At 38.3% G+C, this 22,075-nt stretch overlaps 2 protein-coding genes across 4 annotated transcripts in view; one reads left to right on the forward strand and one right to left on the reverse strand.

The window, feature by feature from the left end:
- Positions 1 to 8,870, reverse strand: part of Mocs2B (Molybdenum cofactor synthesis 2B) — a 101,765-nt gene extending 92,895 nt beyond the window's left edge. For both annotated transcript variants that reach the window (XM_071686016.1, XM_071686015.1), the window contains exons 1-2: positions 8,735 to 8,870; positions 3,936 to 4,065 (exon numbers count right to left, since the gene is read on the reverse strand). In XM_071686016.1, the coding sequence (XP_071542117.1) occupies positions 3,936 to 4,055 (120 nt within the window). In that variant the 5' untranslated portion in view covers positions 4,056 to 4,065; positions 8,735 to 8,870. The remainder of the gene's footprint in view (positions 1 to 3,935; positions 4,066 to 8,734) is intronic.
- RpL27 (ribosomal protein L27) overlaps positions 1 to 22,075 on the forward strand; it is a 144,145-nt gene that overhangs the window by 107,398 nt on the left and 14,672 nt on the right. The window contains exons 1-2 of one of the 2 annotated variants that reach the window (XM_071686017.1): positions 14,151 to 14,292; positions 20,928 to 21,150. In XM_071686017.1, the coding sequence (XP_071542118.1) occupies positions 20,932 to 21,150 (219 nt within the window). In that variant the 5' untranslated portion in view covers positions 14,151 to 14,292; positions 20,928 to 20,931. Of the gene's footprint in view, positions 1 to 14,150; positions 14,293 to 20,927; positions 21,151 to 22,075 lie in introns of those variants that run through there. The other variant, XM_071686018.1, reaches the window with a different exon arrangement.

The following is a 22,075-nucleotide window of genomic DNA, read 5'->3' on the forward strand; positions in this document are numbered from 1 at the left end:
TGTGGTAATAAAAAGAGTGTGGCAGAGACAGCAGAAGAGGGTGTTTTAAAATGGTTTGGTCACATGGAAAGAATGAGTGAGGAAAGATTGACCAAGAGGATATATGTGTCAGAGGTGGAGAGAACGAGAAGTGGGAGACCAAATAGGAGGTGGAAAGATTGAGTGAAAAAGATTTTTAGTGATCAGGGCCTGAACATGCAGGAGGGTGAAAGATGTGCAAAGAATAGAGTGAATTGGAACGATGTGGTACACCAGGGTTGACGTGCTGTCAATGGATTGAACCAGGGCATGTGAAGCATCTGGTGTAAACCATGGAAAGTTCTGTGGGGCCTGGTTGTGGAAAGGGAGCTGTGGTTTCGGTGCATTATTACATGACAGCTAGAGACTGAGTGTGAACGAAAGTGGCCTTTGTTGTCTTTTCCTAGCGCTACCTCGTGCACATTTGGGGGAGGGGGTGGTTATTTCATGTGTGGCGTGGTGGCGATGGGAATTAATAAAGGCAGACAGTATGAATTATGTACATGTGTATATAAGTATATGTCTGTGTGTGTATATATATGTATACGTTGAGATGTATAGGTATGTATATTTGCGTGTGTGGACGTGTATGTATATACCTGTGTATGTGGGTGGTTGGGCCATTCTTTCGTCTGTTTCCTTGCACTACCTCGCTAATGTGGGAGACAGTGACAAAGCAAGCAAAATAAATAAATAAATAAATATTATTCATTATACTTTGTCGCTGTCTCCCGCGTTCGCGAGGTAGCGCAAGGAAACAGACGAAAGAATGGCCCAACCCACCTACATACCCATGTATATACATACACATCCACACACGCACATATACATATCTATACATCTCAACGTATACATATATATACACACACAGACATATACATATATACACATGTACATAATTCATAGCCTGCCCTTATTCATTCCCGTAGCCTCCCCCCACACATGAAATGACAACCCCCTCCCCCTGCATGTGCACAAGGTAGCAGCTAGGAAAAGACAACAAGGGCCACATTTGTTCACACACAGTCTCTAGCTGTCATGTATAATGCACCAAAACCACAGCTCCCTTTCCACATCCAGGCCCCCACAAAACTTTCCATTGTTTACCCCAGACGCTTCACATGCCCTGGTTCAATCCATTGACAGCACGTCCACCCCAGTATACCACATCATTCAAATTCACTCTATTCCTTGCACGCTTTTCACCCTCCTGCATGTTAAGGCCCTGATCCCTCAGAATCTTTTTCACTCCATCTTTCCACCTCCAATTTGGTGTGCCCTCCTTAATGTTCATGTCCCATACCTCAAAGTCTCCTTTGTCCTCCTTAACGTTCATGTCCCATACCTCAAAGTCTCCTTTGCTCTATCCTCGCGTATCCTCCTTGGTCTACCAATCCTCAGACCATTTCATCACACCCTGGCAAGACCCCTCGGTCAGCCTACAGTTTATTATTTTCATGCCTTTTTCTGTTACCGTCATTTCTTAGATGACACATCCCCACCCCTTATGCCTTATACTGTCCTCAACTATTCACTTTCCCGCACTATTCATATCCCCTGTATTTAAAGCCCATGACTTGCATCCATGCAACGCCATCAGGACTCCTGTATCTTCAAATATGCCCATCCATGACCTCTAGAGTATCTGAATTCTACCACCTGAGTAGGGTAACATAAAAACAGCAATTGATTTGTCTCCTATAACTGCCCTCCTCCCCACCACTTCCAGCATAGTGCAGAAAACAGACAATAAACAGCACACTAGTATTTGGTGATCAGTGACAATCACAGAAGTTGCTACATCCCCCATTCACTACACCTAATACATGGTCATGCACCAATACCACCTTTTCAAAACTTATCATAAGAAAACTCATCCATGATAAAGAGTAACAAGAAAATGGAGAGCCCACTAATTTATAAAGTGATTCAGCAGATAGCAAATAAGAATTACTTGACAACCTGAGTTTGCAGTTCTATTTTTTGCTATTCTATTGCACACCTCACTACCTCCATTACACTAATACCACTATATCTCATACAATAATATTTCAAACCTTTTCCGTTATTTATATGTCTTATCATTCCATCCACCTATTCCTAATGAACTGTACCTCCATTCACATTATCACGCTTTAGTGCATAATACAACAAACCTCTGCACCTTATTAAGCTAATACCACAAAATCTTGCACAATAATATTCTAAACCTTTTCCTTTATTTATAGGTCTTATCACTTCATCCATCTCTTCCTACAGGACTGTACCTCTAGTCATATTATTACATTTTAGTGCATAATACAACAATCCTCTGCACCACCTACACCAATTTCAGCATCTCCTTGGTTACATGATCCAATTCATTAGCCTTCACAAATTCTACTTTTTTGCACTTTCCAAATACATCACTCATTTCTGTATGCAATTTTTATCTTTCCTTTCCAAATAATATGTAAAAATTTTCACTTCAGTTCCTTGCAATGTTCATCAAACTGCCTAATAATCCACTTCTCTACTGGTGTTGCTTGGTTCTCACATAATATTGTACTCTTCAGATATCTTATGTTTTACACGGTGAGAAGACTGGATGTCCCTAGCAATAAGTATGGATATATCTCTTTTTCTCCTTCCCAAGCTCACTTACTCTCACCACCCTCTTCACCCCAACATTCACTCTTCTTTTCTGAAAACCCATACAAATCTTCACCTTAGCCTCCACAAGATAATGATCAGACATCCCTCCAGTTGCATCTCTCAGCACATTAACATCCAAAAGTCTCTCTTTCGCACGCCTGTCAATTAACACGTAATCCAATAACGCTCTCTGGCCATCTCTCCTACTTACATACGTATACTTACGTATATCTCGCTTTTTAAACCAGGTATTCCCAATCACCAGTCCTTTTTCAGCACATAGGTACAGTAGGATTGAGGGTCAAGTCAACTGGGAGGTAAGTTTGAATGGAGAAAAACTGGAGGAAGTAAAGTGTTTTAGATATCTGGGAGTGGATCTGGCAGCGGATGGAACCATGGAAGCAGAAGCAGATCATAGGGTGGGGGGAGGGGGCGAAAATCCTGGGAGCCTTGAAGAATGTGTGGGAGTCGAGAACATTATCTCAGAAAGCAAAAATGGGTATGTTTGAAGGAATAGTGGTTCCAACAATGTTGTATGGTTGCGAGGCGTGGGCTATGGATAGAGTTGTGCACAGGAGGGTGGATGTGCTGGAAATGAGATGTTTGAGGACAATGTGTGGTGTGAGGTGGTTTGATCGAGTAAGTAACGTAAGGGTAAGAGAGATGTGTGGAAATAAAAAGAGCGTGGTTGAGAGAGCAGAAGAGGGTGTTTTGAAATGGTTTGGGCACATGAGAGAATGAGTGAGGAAAGATTGACCAAGAGGATATATGTGTCGGAGGTGGAGGGAACGAGGAGAAGTGGGAGACCAAATTGGAGGTGGAAAGATGGAGTGAAAAAGATTTTGTGTGATCGGGGCCTGAACATGCAGGAGGGTGAAAGGAGGGCAAAGAATAGAGTGAATTGGATCGATGTGGTATACCGGGGTTGACGTGCTGTCAGTGGATTGAATCAGGGCATGTGAAGCGTCTGGGGTAAACCATGGAAAGCTGTGTAGGTATGTATATTTGCGTGTGTGGACGTGTATGTATATACATGTGTATGGGGGTGGGTTGGGCCATTTCTTTCGTCTGTTTCCTTGCGCTACCTCACAAACGCGGGAGACAGCGACAAAGCAAAAAAAAAAAAAAAATCTTTTTTAATTAAAGACAGGTTGCGGTGTAGAAGCCATCAAATGTTATGCCTGATTCAGATGTACTCTATCTAAAACAGCATCTTCCTTTTCTGTATTAATTCATATGCCTGCACACTAATGAAAAAGTACCTTACAAAAAAATTGCTGTACCTGGAAGTTGTCACGTGTAGTTCCAACAAAGAGACTTATAGCACCACAGGAGGGGTCAGTGATAAGTGATGTAACTTCCTCCACTGACAAAGCATCCTGGGTTAACTTAAAGTAGTCCATGGTATTTAACCTGCAGAAAACAATTAGGATAGACATTTTTGCAAGGACTTTTTATTACTATTTGTCTTACACCTCTGACCTGACTTTTTATTACTATTTGTCTTACATCTCTGACCAATACTACTTGGTATCCTATATGACAACTTTTAAAGAAGTATAGAAATATAAGATGCAAATCATCAGATAAAATTCCCTTAGACATTCAAATGATTTAAAAAAAAAAAGTACAAAGAAAGGTTTTACTAAGAGCATCCACATGGCAACTCAGTTCAATAATTCTATCATGCATGCTAGCAGTATCAGCTAAACTTCAAAAAATTTCTTCTCACATCTATGCTTATTACTCCTAAGGTCTCAAAATGCTTCTGAAGTATATCTTTAACCATGAAACTGGCATACATCTGAGATGACAATCACCCAGTGTGAAAAAACTTGTAAAATATCCCTAAATCATATGTTATAGAAGAAAATACATAAAAAAGTAGTATACTTTCCTCAATATTAGTATAGGAGTGTATTGAGTTGATAGGGGAGGGCTTTAGCTAGCAGCATGGATGCTCTGTTTGTGCAAGTATATCATGATGAAGGGTATGTGAAGTGATTTATATCTTCATACACTTAAACACATTTCACACTTCATAGTTTTCTCTCCATCATTGATTTTACACATTCTTTTTTTTTTTTCAAACTATTCACCACTTCCCGCATCAGCAAGGTAGCGTTAAGAACAGAGGACTGGGCCTCTGAGGGAACATCCTCACCTGGCCCCCTTCTCTGTTCCTTCTTTTGGAAAATTAAAAAAAAAAAAAAAAGAGGTGAGGATTTCCATCCCCCCGCTCCCTCCCCTTTTAGTCGCCTTCTACGACACATCTAATGCATATAATTCTTATATATGTACATATTTCTTTTACACTATACTCATTATTTACATATTTAAGTGTAGAGATAACTTTATTTCCATCAAAGTTTAAACACAAATACAAGGAAAACTAGTTATTTTATTATACAACTGTCTACAATACAGCAGTTGCCATATAAATCTGGCTTCCTGCACTCATGGTGTAATTTATGGGTAACTTTAATGTGTGAAATTTTTTTCCAGCTGTGTTGTTATGTTATATATAACATTCATGAATAAGATATGGAGTCTTACATTAGCTGGAAATGTGAAACTGCCACCAAAATCTTTGACAGTCTACTGGCACATCAAAGGCTGCACAGCAGACCAGCAATTTGGCATCCCACAGGGCAAGGGTTAAATTTTACTTGCATTTCATGCACTTCAATACAATACATATGTGACTGATATACAGCAGGAACATATGTTGATAAAGGGCATGAAAGTGCAACAAAATATCTTCCAAGGAGGGTCACTGATATCAAATTTGTGAATTCTTCTGAGTTCTGAATTATGGACCAGGGGGAAAAAGAATGCACAACTGTGTGTTAAATGCAAACTAATACACTGGGGAATGTCATACTCATATTGCTCTTAACAAAGATCAAGGTTGAATGAACACAAAGCCACATTAGAATGATTACATAGAAAAATTATCACACAAGGTAATAAAATAACATGAAATGTTAAGGCATACTTAACTATCTTGTAATGATGCAATGAAACAAAACTAAAATTCACAACAGAAGATATATTAAATACACGAAGAAAACATTTGTAACTCCATGGGACAAGACATTGAAAGATCAAATGAGAGATCAAGAAGTCTTGTAATGTTGAGCTGAGTGCAGCAGGTGAAGCATGGAATGAGAACCATAAGAATAAAAAGGAGAAAGTGTAGTCAAATGAGAAGTGTACAGCCCTTCAGATGATGAAAGCAAGAGAGTTAGAATGCAGATAAAAAGAGAATATAAAAGAAAATACAATGCTGTAGGCATATGCCAAAAGATATTGAGAAAGAAAATGCATGAAGAGCTTCTATAGAGATATATCTGTTTTGGTATAACATACAGAAGCAAAGAGTAGGAAATCAGAAACTAAAGAAAATATAAATCGTCAGCAAAGTGCATCGATGTAAGAACTCAGCATTGGAGGTGAACAAAAATGGAGGACATAGTTTGAGAATTTGACGAATGCTTTGAAAATGTTCATTTCACTAATCAACTTGATGGAAGATCTTGATAATATTAACCCTAACCTGGGACAAACTTATTCAGGAACACTGAAAGTCAGACAGTCTAACTTGATCCCGAGAAACCACTTGTCCTTTGTCTAAATCAGCCTAGTTTGGAATCATGTGATAACATTCACTGACAGAAGTTAAGTACACAACATACCATTACAAGTCCTTCAGTTTTCAAACATAATGTAAAACATTATACGTATGCTGTATCACCATCACTTGTGTGGCATAACAAACAGCCAAATCTAAGTAAACTGCTTTTCTACTGTAATTCAATACTGAAAACATTTATCTGCAGTAATTATTTCTAGCAATTCTAAAAGATTTCATTGTCTTTAATACACTTTGTGCTACAAACAGTTCATATGGTATACAAAGATTATGGTGCTGTTAGCAAGAGCAATAAAAATGTAAGCTTGCAGAGCAATATGCATGCACAATATATGGCTGATTTACAACTTTGTTTTCATGGAATGGCTTCAATTTCATATTGTTACCTTTAGTCTGCAAACAGGGACTTGTTAAGAGGGGTTTTTGAACCTTACCCCCAACAAAATTACTTTGTAAGTGTTGGAATTAAATTTCACAGGGGGGGGAAAACATCAACTGATTATTTCTTAGGAAACTTTTCCCTTCTTTGTGTCAATATCCAGCTGCCTTATCATATCATTAGTAGCCTATAGAGGTCTCTTCCATTGCTAAATGCATGCCATCGACCTGCAGGTCATGAATTCACAGAGATTCCATGGAAAATACATAGACTGTTGGATGCCTTATGTCAGTTGAGATGATGCTTATTATCTGTGTCAGTCTGCAAGGAAAGTTAAGAGGAAAAAACAGATATTTACAGAAATAAGTGACTAAGAGAGTAATTTTCGGGAGACTGAGCAAGAAGGAGGGCTGCCTGCATTGGAGATATTCTCGCTAACTTCTTGGTAGTGGAAGAAATTATGCAACATGTGACATTTTCTATATATGTAATCCTTGGATGATGGGAGGGCTTTGGTAACAACTGATAGATAGAGAGCAAGATTACTTCCAAAGAATCAGTATCTCCAATATCCTTCCCACACATACCAACACTTGCTGTCCTCACACCTACTTGTAGTATAGTGTGATGTGTAATATTTCTAGAGAGATTCATGTTATTCACTACTAATAATATGCCTGTAGATGACATGGGTAGAGTGTGAAATTAATTTCATGATAAAGAAAAAATCAAATCCTTCAATGTCCTCCCTACACTTACCAACACTGATTGGTATAATATTACTATATGATATTATATGGAAGGTATAATATTATTATATATATATTCGTGTTATTTACCATCAACCCCGGCCAACCACTTGATATGCGAGTACAGTGAGAAAACACACTCAACAGAAGGAAAGAAAAATCGTGTCTTCAACACCCTTCTCCGCCACTGCTTCAGCAGTGGACCAAGTCAACACATGATACACTCTTTTAACTAAAGATAAAATACAGACATAACACATGTTCACATGTATGTATACAACAAAAATCCGGTATCTTCATAGTATTCATACAATATATGTAGAACCTGTGTTATGTTTGTATTTTTTAAGACATAACACTGCTTATGTATACAAAAAAAAATCTTTGTTGTATGCATACAATGTATGTGAACTTTTGTTATTTCTATGATACTGGGGGTCAACATGCTGTCAATGGATGAACTAGAGTATGTGAAGCATCTGGAGTAAACCATGGAAATTTCTGAGGGGCATGGTTGTGGACAGGAAGCTGTGGTTTCATTCCATTACATATGACAGCTAGAGAATGAATTTGAGTAGATATGGCCTTTCTTCATATGTTCCTGGCATTACCTTGCTAACACAGAAAACGGCAATCAAATAGGGAATTTTTTTTCAAAATAACTAAGATACTGCCATACTTGTACGAGATGTTATCAGAAAGTTATAAGACTACAACCTTTCGGGTAATGTTCAATATGAATTTGTACAGAGTGGTGAGATAGTAAACTAGGCCTTTTATAAAGAGCGTCTGATTCAAGTGAGGAATAAAGTCAAAGATATCACCACCAGCTGTCTGAAAATGGTCAATAGTTTCTGTATTTGTGACAATGCTCCACACACTGCCATCTCCATTCAAGAAATTTTGGCTAAAACATACTTTTCTGTTAAGCCACATCCTCCATATTACCTGACCTCACCCCATGTGATTTTTTTCTGTTCCCAAAAGTCAAAATGAAGCCAAAAGATAGAAAATTGGATGACAATCCAACCATCCATATTAATGTGAAAGCAGAACTTGATCAGTTCACAGCTGAGGACTTACAGCATTGCTTCCAAAACTGGCAAAAACACTGGGACACTTACAGAATATCAGAGGGAGATTATTCTGAAAAATACTATTTATAAAGATACTGAACATGCTATTCTGTAAAATATCAGCTAAGTCTTACAGCTTCTTGATCATATCTATTACTAACTGCCTTGCTGAGTAACTGGAAATATACACAGTTAATAACTGTACAGAAGCACTACAACATACCTCCACTGATGGGTGGGATGATAGCTACCTCGTCTCCAGGAGAGAGCACCAACCCTTGGCCTGGCTCACAATATTCTTGGTTGAGAGAAATAATTACGTTGTCTCTGATCTTGGCAATCTCTCCAAAGGAACGCACAACCTGAGCTAACAGCTGTTCTGGTGTTGTAATTGCAGTCAGTGTTAAGGCTGAGCAATCCACACCTGCAAGATCACGAGCTCCAGCGAAGAATAACACATTGACTGAAACCTCCCTCTCCGTCATCACACCTGTTAAATTCCAAACAACAAGTAGGTGCACTAAGTATCATTGCTGAATATGAATTTTTTTTTTTTTTTTTTGCTTTGTCGCTGTCTCCTGCGTTTGCGAGGTAGTGCAAGGAAACAGACGAAAGAAATGGCCCAACCCACCCCCATACACATGCCTTGATTCAATCCACTGACAGCACGTCAACCCCGGTATACCACATCGCTCCAATTCACTCTATTCTTTGCCCTCCTTTCACCCGTCCTGCATGTTCAGGCCCCGATCACACAAAATCTTTTTCACTCCATCTTTCCACCTCCAATTTGGTCTCCCTCTTCTCCTCGTTCCCTCCACCTCCGACACATATATCCTCTTGGTCAATCTTTCCTCACTCATTCTCTCCATGTGACCAAACCATTTCAAAACACCCTCTTCTGCTCTCTCAACCACGCTCTTTTTATTTCCACACATCTCTCTTACCCTTACGTTACTTACTCGATCAAACCACCTCACACCACACATTGTCCTCAGACATCTCATTTCCAGCACATCCATCCTCCTGCGCACAACTCTATCCATAGTCCACGCCTCGCAACCATACAACATTGTTGGAACCACTATTCCTTCAAACATACCCATTTTGGCTTTCCGAGATAATGTTCTCGACTTCCACACATTCTTCAAGGCTCCCAGAATTTTCGCCCCCTCCCCCACCCTATGATCCACTTCCGCTTCCATGGTTCCATCCGCTGCCAGATCCACTCCCAGATATCTAAAACACTTTACTTCCTCCAGTTTTTCTCCATTCAAACTCACCTCCCAATTGAATTGACCCTCAACCCTACTGTACCTAATAACCTTGCTCTTATTCACATTTACTCTTAACTTTCTTCTTTCACACACTTTACCAAACTCAGTCACCAGCTTCTGCAGTTTCTCACATGAATCAGCCACCAGTGCTGTATCATCAGCGAACAACAACTGACTCACTTCCCAAGCTCTCTCATCCCCAACAGACTTCATACTTGCCCCTCTTTCCAAAACTCTTGCATTCACCTCCCTAACAACCCCATCCATAAACAAATTAAACAACCATGGAGACATCACACACCCCTGCCGCAAACCTACATTCACTGAGAACCAATCACTTTCCTCTCTTCCTACACGTACACATGCCTTACATCCTCGATAAAAACTTTTCACTGCTTCTAACAACTTGCCTCCCACACCATATATTCTTAATACCTTCCACAGAGCATCTCTATCAACTCTATCATATGCCTTCTCCAGATCCATAAATGCTACATACAAATCCATTTGCTTTTCTAAGTATTTCTCACATACATTCTTCAAAGCAAACACCTGATCCACACATCCTCTACCACTTCTGAAACCACACTGCTCTTCCCCAATCTGATGCTCTGTACATGCCTTCACCCTCTCAATCAATACCCTCCCATATAATTTGCCAGGAATACTCAACAAACTTATACCTCTGTAATTTGAGCACTCACTCTTATCCCCTTTGCCTTTGTACAATGGCACTATGCATGCATTCCGCCAATCCTCAGGCACCTCACCATGAGTCATACATACATTAAATAACCTTACCAACCAGTCAACAATACAGTCACCCCCTTTTTTAATAAATTCCACTGCAATACCATCCAAACCTGCTGCCTTGCCGGCTTTCATCTTCCGCAAAGCTTTTACTACCTCTTCTCTGTTTACCAACTCATTTTCCCTAACCCTCGCACTTTGCACACCACCTCGACCAAAACACCCTATATCTGCCACTCTATCATCAAACACATTCAACAAACCTTCAAAATACTCACTCCATCTCCTTCTCACATCACCACTACTTGTTATCACGTCCCCATTTGCGCCCTTCACTGAAGTTCCCATTTGCTCCCTTGTCTTACGCACTTTATTTACCTCCTTCCAGAATCCAGAACATCTTTTTATATATATATATATATATATATATATATATATATATATATATATATATTTTCTTTTTCATACTATTTGCCATTTCCCGCGATAGCGAGGTAGCGTTAAGAACAGAGGACTGGGCCTTTTTTGGAATATCCTCACCTGGCCCCCTCTGTTCCTTCTTTTGGAAAATTAAAAAAAATAAAGAGAGAGGGGAGGATTTCCAGCCCCCCCGCTCCCTCCCCTTTTAGTCGCCTTCTACGACACGCAGGGAATACGTGGGATGTATTCTTAATCCCCTATCCCCAGGGATAATATATATATATATATTTTTTTTTTTTTTTTTTTTTTTTTATACTTTGTCGCTGTCTCCCGCGTTTGCGAGGTAGCGCAAGGAAACAGACGAAAGAAATGGCCCAACCCCCCCCCATACACATGTACATACACACGTCCACACACGCAAATATACATACCTACACAGCTTTCCATGGTTTACCCCAGACGCTTCACATGCCTTGATTCAATCCACTGACAGCACGTCAACCCCTGTATACCACATCGCTCCAATTCACTCTATTCCTTGCCCTCCTTTCACCCTCCTGCATGTTCAGGCCCCGATCACACAAAATCTTTTTCACTCCATCTTTCCACCTCCAATTTGGTCTCCCTCTTCTCCTCGTTCCCTCCACCTCCGACACATATATCCTCTTGGTCAATCTTTCCTCACTCATTCTCTCCATGTGCCCAAACCATTTCAAAACACCCTCTTCTGCTCTCTCAACCACGCTCTTTTTATTTCCACACATCTCTCTTACCCTTACGTTACTTACTCGATCAATATATATATATATATATATATATATATATATATATATATATATATATATATATATATATATATAGTCAGTGGATTGAATCAGGGCATGTGAAGCGTCTGGGGTAAACCATGGAAAGCTGTGTAGGTATGTATATTTGCGTGTGTGGACGTATGTATATACATGTGTATGGGGGGTGGGTTGGGCCATTTCTTTCGTCTGTTTCCTTGCGCTACCTCGCAAACGCGGGAGACAGCGACAAAGCAAAAATATATATATATATATATATATATATATATATATATATATATATATATATATATATTTTTTTTTTTCCAAAAGAAGGAACAGAGAAGGGGGCCGGGTGAGGATATTCCCTCAAAGGCCCAGTCCTCTGTTCTTAACGCTACCTCGCTATCGCGGGAAATAGCAAATAGTGTGAAAATATATATATATATATATATATATATATATATATATATATATATATATATATATATATATCATAGGGTGGGGGAGGGGGCGAAAATTCTGGGAGCCTTAAAGAATGTGTGGAAGTCGAGAACATTATCTCGGAAAGCAAAAATGGGTATGTTTGAAGGAATAGAGGTTCCAACAATGTTGTATGGTTGCGAGGCATGGTCTATGGATAGAGTTGTGCGCAGGAGGGTGGATGTGCTGGAAATGAGATGTTTGAGGACAATATGTGGTGTGAGGTGGTTAGATCGAGTAAGTAATAATAGGGTAAGAGAGATGTGTGGTAATAAAAAGAGTGTGGTTGAGAGAGCAGAGGAGGGTGTTTTGAAATGGTTTGGTCACATGGAGAGAATGAGTGAGGAAAGATTGACAAAGAGGATATATGTGTCAGAGGTGGAGGGAACGAGGAGAAGCGGGAGACCAAACTGGAGGTGGAAAGATGGAGTGAAAAAGATTTTGAGTGATCAGGGCCTGAACATGCAGGAGGGTGAAAGGCGTGCAAGGAATAGAGTGAACTGGAACAATGTGGTATACCGGGGTCGACGTGCTGTCAATGGATTGAACCAGAGCATGTGAAGCGTCTGGGGTAAACCATGGAAAGTTCTGTGGGGCCTGGGTGTGGAAAGGGAGCTGTGGTTTCGGTGCATTATCACATGACAGCTAGAGGCTGAGTGTGAACGAATGTGGCCTTTGTTGTCTTTTCCTAGCACTAACTCGCTCACATGAGGGGGAGGGGGTGGTTATTTCATGTGTGGCGAGGTGGCGATGGGAATGAATAAAGGCAGACACCGAGATGTATAGGTATGTATACTTGCGTGTGTGGACGTGTATGTATATACATGTGTATGTGGGTGGGTTGGGCCATTCTTTCGTCTGTTTCCTTGCGCTACCTCGCTAACGCGGGAGACAGCGACAAAGCAAAATAAATAAAAATAAATAAATATGTATATATACATATATATCTTTTTCTTTCATACTATTCGCCATTTACCGCGTTAGCAAGGTAGCGTTAAGAACAGAGGACTGGACCTTAGAGGGAATATCCTTACATGGCCCCCTTTTCTGTTCCTTGTTTTGGATATGGGAAAAAGAATACTTTCCACATATTCCTAATGTGTTGTAGAAGGTGACTAAAAGGGGTGGGAGCAGGGAGCTGGAAATCCTCCCTTCCTCTTCTAAGCCCTGCACATTTAACGAAAACTTGCAGATGATGGAGTTAGAGGTGCGACAACTAGAATTCCAAACTTTATGTCAACTCATCACATTATAAGGAAACCATTGGTACCACTTTCGTTCCATTCGTTAAATTATATGATCTAGAAAATGCCTCAAATTACCACTAAAACGTATGCAACCATTTCTTTTAGTTAATTATGATGAGCTAAAACAGACTTTACTCAGATTGAAAAACATAAGAAGTAAAGGACAGAGTTATCTATGGGATAAATAAAGAGATTTATGCAAGTGAGGAAGGTGATTATATCTCAGGAAAGGATGGTAAAAATGACGTTACAGAGAATATAAAAATTGAACTGCAAGATAGCAAAGTTCTACTTGAAACATGAACATGAAAAACATGTGACATTATTACGATTAATAATGGTGACTTGTCTAAAACCATGAGCAACTAACTACACCAAGTGTTTAAAATACAGGCTTATCTATATATAACAGGAAACAGACTCGTGGTGCTTAACTAATACTTTACTTCAGTTATTATCACCAATACCTTCTATACGTTTACAAAATCAGATTTCCTTCTTTTTCAGTTTGCTTCCGCAGGTTGCTTAAATATATTCAGCCTCGGATGCTGGGCATGTCTGAAAAGATGTTTTGTTTATGCTTAAACAGCTGTTCGCTCTCAGCATACTACCTAAAGTAATTTTTCTTACAACCTTTTATTTCTCGCGAAAAAATGATTAATACAAGTTTTCCAAACTATGATGAAATAAATTACAGGGAAATATATATTACATTAATTGGAAACACTGTTATTGTTTGTATTGTTAATAAGAACCATCGGATCCGTCAATTTATAGCTGCCAGATCTTCCTTTTGAGCGTTTCTCTGTACCGGGACACCGTGTGAGTATGCGATGTTGTTGAAGAAAAGTGATTATTTGTCCGCAAATATCTCTGTCATCGTCAGACGCTCTTGTGTGTGATTTCGTTATCCGACCGTTTATGAATTGGGTATGATTTAAGAGAGATAGTGAGGATAACAAAGTGAAACTTCCATAAGATAAACACTACAAACGTGTGTGTGCCCATCGGGTGTTGAATGTAAACAAATGAGTTTGAACATCCAAGTGAAAACTATGATGATTACTCTTATCTGAATAAAAATGAATTAAACCGATTACTGTTCTGAGTATATGTTATCCAGCTGGTTAAGGACTCCAAATGGCTTTAAGGCAGAAATTATGGACGAGATTGATATGAAACGAAGCAATGTAAATAGATAGTAAACATTACTTGTCATCGCCTTAATAAGATAATACTGGAAAATTTACTGTTATCACCTTTGATTTTAAGGAACGGCATTGTTTAGAAATATCACGTAGTAGGCAAGTTTACGGAGTCGTTACGTGTCGAGGCAGTCTCTCTCGTGAGGCTGGGCTTAATACCATTTGGCATTACCCAGTTGATGGACGCACGTGATATACTTGGTAGGTCTTGACCAAAAGCTGAACCATTGGACTCCATACACTCTCGTAAGAGTTTGTATCTGTAGGATTTTTGAAGTAGCACCTCTCACTGTCTAGCAGTGTCATATTTTTTCTGGAGGGGAGTGTACTTTTTGAAGTTGATAGCAGTTGTAGATGTTGAGGTGCTTGGAAGTAAAGGAAAATTGTGGGGTAAAAGGAAAAGTATATGCTATTAATTGAGATAAAAAAAAAAAGATTGTTGGTATCATTTTCGTCAAAGTCAGTGAAGTAGAGTATTAATAGGAGAGACACTAATGGCTCCTCGACGTTTTATCATACTTTATTACCTATAAAACATGTAACTGATTGGAAAAGAAAGGTTTATATGAGGCTTTCAAGAAGAGGTAGTTGAATCGTCAGAACCAGTACCTGAAAGTAGTTTGAAATATTACATAGCAAATGGTCCGTTGGAATACCTAATGAAGACATGTGGAATTTTGGTATTTATAGATGATACATCTAACTTACCGAACATCATAGCTTATCCTAGCCTACCTTGAATGTTCTCAGGACACTTCAAGTAGCCTACACTTGGGCAAATTCATTTAACATAAAGTGTTATCTCACTAGCATAGTCAAAAAATTGTAAGTCGAACCATCATGTCGGGTTATGTGTATACTTATGGCTGGGGAGCATTGGTGGTATGCCTAACCTTTACACTTCCACCACTTTTTAATTTGTGGTGATCTTATTATAATGTGATTTTTCTCATTTTGTAGTAGTAAATTTTTTTCACGTTATTTCTTCATTTACAGTATATTTCATTGATTGGCATCAAATTGTTCAATTTGAATCATAGTTCTGCTCGCTCAGTTTTACAAATTAGGCAATTTAGATAGTATACATTGTTAATTTTCCACTATTTCCAGGGATTTGCCCAACCATGGAAATGGAGTACTACTAACACCCACCCGCCATTACTTCAAATTTATAGTCAATAATGTGATACAATAATGTGATACAGAAAATTGTATTTCATTTAATTTAACAAAGTTTTGTGCTGTAGGTTTACACCGACCGCATGAATTGACAAATTATTTACATAATCAGAAAATTTAGGAGAAAACAGGTATGAAAAATGGAATTCTTTTCAAGCATTAGTTGATAATCTTTGGTTGAAAGCTTATCAAATCATAAAAATTACATAAGTTTTCTGTTCATTTCTCCTCACTAGGGTCTTGCCTAATGTTTGAAATAGTAATCGAAATTAAAAAAAGAATTGAGTGAAATAATTGGGAGCCTTACTAAGCACTAGACATCATCTTTGGTTCGAAACATGCAACATATGATAGTTAAAATTTGACAAAGTGTATTTTGATATGTTTTTTGTGCACAGCACAGTCCAATAGTTTCATAACTAGTGTTAGAATTGCTAAGCATCTGCACGTCTTGAGAAGTAATAGAGAAAATAGATGAAATAAATGGAAGTCTTATCTGGCATTAATGATTATTTAGTTCTGACTGTCGGACCGTATGAAATTGATTTGTGTATTCAGAATGGAGATGATGATTATTCTCAAAATGGGAAATCAAAATTTGAAAAAAATTAAAAATGACACCAGCGTATAGTAAATGAGGTTTCGCTAATGATTGATACAGAAATGAAACTAAAACACCATTCTTTTATTTTCTCTGTGTTTATTTGTGAAAATTTTTTTCCTTGTATTGTTTTCTTTTGTGTGTGTACTGCTACCCTTCTGATGGATTGCTTCAGCCTGCCAGAGAATGTGTTCAATAGACGGAAAAGTAGCAGAAACAATCTAGAAACACAGAGTACAGAAAAACTTCTAACTTCCCCCAGCAGTCAACATTTTACTGTGTTTTCTGTGTTAGTTTTTGCATATTATGGAGATATTATACTGTAGCAGTGTGACAGTGTAGTTGTTGATAGGCTTGATTTTTAAGTAGGAGTATTTTCAAATGTAAACCCAGATGCATTGCATTCTTATGAAACAGGAAAGAACTAATGAAAATAACTTATGTTTATTTCAGTTTAAGAACTTAAAAAGGAAGGTAATTGCGATTCCTCCCACCCCCCATACATATTCACCATTTCCCGCAATGATGTGGTAGCGCCATGAACAGATGACTGAGCCTTAGAGGGACAAACTCTCGCTTAGCCCCCATATTCCTGTAGGTTTTCTTACAGTGCTGCTGCATTCCCAGACACATGCCTCAGGGGACACAAAAAAATTATCTTTTAGTGGCTCTGACCCAGTAATAACTTTACAAGTGAAAGAAAATAATTTCAGTGAAGCATATACGTACGAATATGATCGTAGTAGTGAGGAGGATATGGATGATCAACGTTGGCACTGATTTTTACTCCTGGTGGGAGGCTTGGTAAACCAGCCTAATCTGCTGAATCTACCAGAAGCTTGAACACTGCCAAGCTTTAACGAATGATATTAGATAGTATCAAGGAAGATTGATATTCAGCAGTGTTCAAGCACAGGTACTGGGACTCATGTAGTGAAGGAAAACCAGTGGAGAACAGAATTGATTTGAGGAAACCACGCAGCTGCCACTTGATGCCACGCTATATCTCTTTCTTTCTCTTGTATTGGGAGACTTAAACACATCCATCCCACAACCTCTTGGCCTACCTCACCTTCCTGCTGTTGCCCACCAACTAAACAAGCTGGATCTACCTGAAGTTTGACCACTGCTATGCTTTTACCAATGACTAGTGTTTTAGTAAGGATGATTCATACACAACAATACTTAAGACCAGGGAGGGATTGGGACTCCTGTAGTGGAGGAGTTAGTGGTGGTGGCAAAGGGAATTGAGATGGGTGAAAACATGGAGATTGAGGAAACCACATTGCTACCATTTGGTTTCATGTTTCTTCCTTTGTCTGGTTCAGTGGTACAGACTATAATGATATGGAACAAGAGAATGTGTTGTTACTGATGACTGACACCACATGATGTTATAGAAACAGTTTACTGCCATACCTTCTTTGATTAGTATATGTCATTTCAGTCTTCTGTTATTGGTGCCACTTACCAAGAAATATTCTCGGTAATTACTTGAAGAATTATACTTTCATTGGCACGCAAAAATGATTGCAATGTAATTTGTAGGGACCATTTTTCCTCTTATTATATATCATATATACATTGCAGATAACAGTCATCCCATTAAAAGAGGTTTTTTGTGCTAACAAGAAGAGGCAGCAAATTCTTTTGCCCAGTCTGTAAAGAGATTGATGAGTCCTTAGTTATCTTCAAAGGCAGACTTTTCTTCAGATGATGTATACCATATACACAGCAGTAAGATATACTATAAAATGAAAGATGCTAGTATGAAGCCTGCTGAGGTCTTAGACTATGGTAAACATATGCAACATATCTATATGTGATTTGCAAATTGACACCTTTGATTGTGAACAGAAAACTGTATTGGTTCCACAGATGGTGTTTGTACCTTATGAATGTGACCTTTCTCAATGCCTACAACATACTTATTTGTGAAAACTTAAAACAATAAGACCAAGATGGTTTAGATGGAACATAAAACAAAGGATTCTGGTATGAAGCCTGTCGAGATCCTAGGCTGTAAAGAAAATATCCACCATATCGATGAGTGATTTGCAATTTGGCATCTTGTGTATGGAAGATGATATTGGTTCCATAAATGGTTTTTGCACCATATGGGTGTGACACCTCTCGATGACTGCAATATAATATTTGTGAAAACTTGAAGTGAGATTAAGAAAGTTAGAATATGGTGTTCTGAATACTGGAAAAGTTCAAAAGACGTACCTCCACAAACCAAGGACTATGCTATTATACACGTACCCCTAGCAGAAAACTTAGTAGCCCAACATGTATACAAGAACCTTTTGCTGTGCCACATTTGCCTGTACACTACCTAATGTGCACCAAATAGGAGGAAAGAAACTATCTGGTGCAGTAAATGTGGTGTAGTATAGAGTTAAAGGGATTACCAATCTTAGAAAAAAAAAATCTGAAATGAATTGAAGTGCAAGTTAGTAAATGTGTAAATAACAACAATTTACAGTGGTAAAATATTGCTCTCATAATGGTTTATTCATAGTTGCACAAATAGTATGATTAACCCTGAAAAAATATTGGTGTAAAAGGTAAACTAAATTGAAATTCATGAAGAGCAAGTGCATGTAATTGAAGTGAAGAAATTTTATTAAGAATACTTATGCTGCCTTTTACAGTGTTTTCACTCCCACCACTTCCCCTTCAATGGCCCCTTCTCCCACTGTGCTTTTTTTTTTTTTTTTTTTTTTTTTTTTTTTTTTTTTCCCCCCACCATCAGGGCACACTACCTACACCTTTTCACCACTCCATATCTGAAATAGGTAAACAAGTAATTCTTTAATTTCCATTTTGCCTCACCAATGCCTATATTTATTTTTGTTAGGGACCCCCACCCCCCAATGTATGATGTACAAAATACTAATTAGAAAAATCTTAAGGGTTCTTCACTAAATGGGATGGGCTCTGAAGCAGAGGGATGTTATTGTGAAAATATGTAAATCAGTGAACAGAAAATTTAATACCTTGAATTGCAGTTACACACCAGTTGCTGTGAATGGATTAATGTGTGTTTTGAATCTCCCCCTCCCCCAGATGAAATAGCACCAGTACCTAAAGAAAAACTCTCTTAAGTCTGACAACCACACAACACACTCAGGGCTACTATACTATTAAACATGCCCATTTGTTCCCAGGTGGACACCATTGTGAGTAGACCTTCGGGACCTCTCGGATATTCCCGGCTGATGTTTGATTCAAAGTTTAATCCATAGATGTCTTAAGAGGACTGACAACACAGCTGGAAAAAAATATCATACATCATAGATACCTTGAGATCGTCAAGGAAAGTGTAACTGCACCGTCATTTTAGAAAGTGCGGGGTACAGTTTTTCCCCTGTAAGATTAATTTATTTTGTGTAGACAATGTCCTGTGGGTGTGAATGATATGTGAACATGTATAGAACATACAAATGCATAAAATTAGTAGACATGTATGGGATTTTTAAAATCAAGCCTTGTTAAAAAGGAAAATAGTTTTATGGGCTTATGTAGAACAAAATCACATCATTAAAAAAAAGTTATTGCGTAAGTACATGAAATCTTTGCTGCCATTTATTCATCTTCCTTCCTCGCCAATAAAAAGAAGTGTACGGTACTTTTTTGTATACAATATCTAATTTAAGATGCACTCAAGTGGATTTTTTTTTTTTTTTTTTTTTTTTTTTTTTTTTTTTTTTTTAAGAATTCATAATGAAAGGCTTAATGCACCCAGGACCTTAACCCTCCGCACCCACTCAATTTCATGAAGCACTCCACTTCATTCAGGTCCTCTAGCATAGGGCTAGAACTCCTTTCCTACTGATATATTATTCCCATCCAAGAAAAGGAATAGAGGAAGGGACTAACAGGATTTTTCCTATTAGGATTAGGTCTTTGTTCCTACCAAGTTGGAAAATGAAATACAGGTTTGTAAAAGGTGTGAATGTATGTACTTAGTTACCTTGTTGCCAAGGATTCTCCTCTTTAGGGCTCCTGCAGCACTTGGAAAGCTAGCCAATTTCACTGGGCAGGACTTCAGGTCAAGAAGGATGAGATGTGTATTTTTGGGTAGAGTATAGAAGAGTTGAGGAGGAGGTGTTCAGTGTGCATCTCATGAATTATGCTGAAAAATCAGTAGATTTTTGTTATGTTTACTTGATGATTGTAGTATTAGAGCAATGGGTGGCACTGTACCCAGAATGCAGACAAGAAAATGTATATGTATTGGGAGTGTAATTTCAAAATGTCTTGTTGGGGGGTTATTTAGTACTTGTATAGTCATTACAGTGTGAAACTATCAGTTTTGCTTGGGGAGGGGGTTTTGTGAGTACTGTTGTAGTTTACAGAAGTGGAAGATAGGTTTAACTTTTTATTTCTATGCATGTATAATACTTTTAAGTTTTTGAATTTTTCCCTGTTCCTCTATTAACTGTATGTATATTGGCTATTTACAGCACAATGGTGAAGGTGTACAAACCAGGTCGTGTTGTCATCCTCCTTGCTGGAAAACAAGCTGGCAAAAAGGCCATTGTCATTAAGAGTAATGATGATGGTACGCAAGATCGTCCTTACGAGCATGCCCTGGTTGCTGGTATTGAATGTTATCCTCGCAAAGTAACAAAGTCTATGAGCAAGATAAAGATAGCCAAAAGGTCAAAGATCAAGCCTTTTGTCAGGGTTAGTAATACTGTATTTATGTTATGTAAACTGCCACATACCATTCTTTTGTCTGCTGTAAGATTAGGAATTGAAAAAATGATATTGATTACAGATCCCCCCCAACATATGTCAGTTTTCCATTCTAACTGACCAGTCATATCTCAGAATGGATGTAAGTTGGATGTATGTCAGCATGGCATGTATAATTCATGTACCTGTACAGCATTCTTTTATCCCACTCAATTTCTATCATGATTATCTCATTTTTTATTCACCAGCTTTCTTATATGATTCTGTTGCTTTTTCTTACCTTTTATTAAAAATTTTTTAGTTCTTGGATTGATTCTTTCAAACTTTCAATGAACTTTTTGGCAGCTCCTTTGTCAGCACTTGCTGCTTCACCTGTGACTCGAATGTTGTGAAAGCTATATCTACTTTTAAATCTGTTGAACCAACCATGACTTGCTGTGAAATTTTGGTGTAATCCTCTCCCACTCCCTCATTCAAAGTCTCAAAATGACCTCTAGCCTTCGGCTGGATTGTTAGTAAACATAGTGATACATGTTTTGGAATTTGATCTTCCATCCACAGCATCAACAACTTTAACATTTCATGGATGGGCCATTGTCATTGTTTTATTATTGTAGACTTCATACTTGCCGAATTTTTCATTGCTTCGTGTATTTTTTATTTGTCCTGTAGAATTGTGGAGATCATTGAATGGGACAACTGCAGATCACATGCAATCTCATTACCCCATTTTTTTCCCAGTCAAGCTTCTTCCTTGGTTTGCCAGATCTATCAACATGTGATGGGTTTTTCCTCTTGCTTGTCATCTTCTTTGGGGTTTGCTACAAAAATGGTTTAATCCAGCATGAAAATTTGTTAGATTCACTTGAATAATGCACTTAATGGTAACAGAACAAGAACTGAGAGAGATGCT

Source organism: Panulirus ornatus, chromosome 41 (assembly GCF_036320965.1).
Source record: "Panulirus ornatus isolate Po-2019 chromosome 41, ASM3632096v1, whole genome shotgun sequence".
NCBI lineage: Eukaryota > Metazoa > Arthropoda > Malacostraca > Decapoda > Palinuridae > Panulirus > Panulirus ornatus.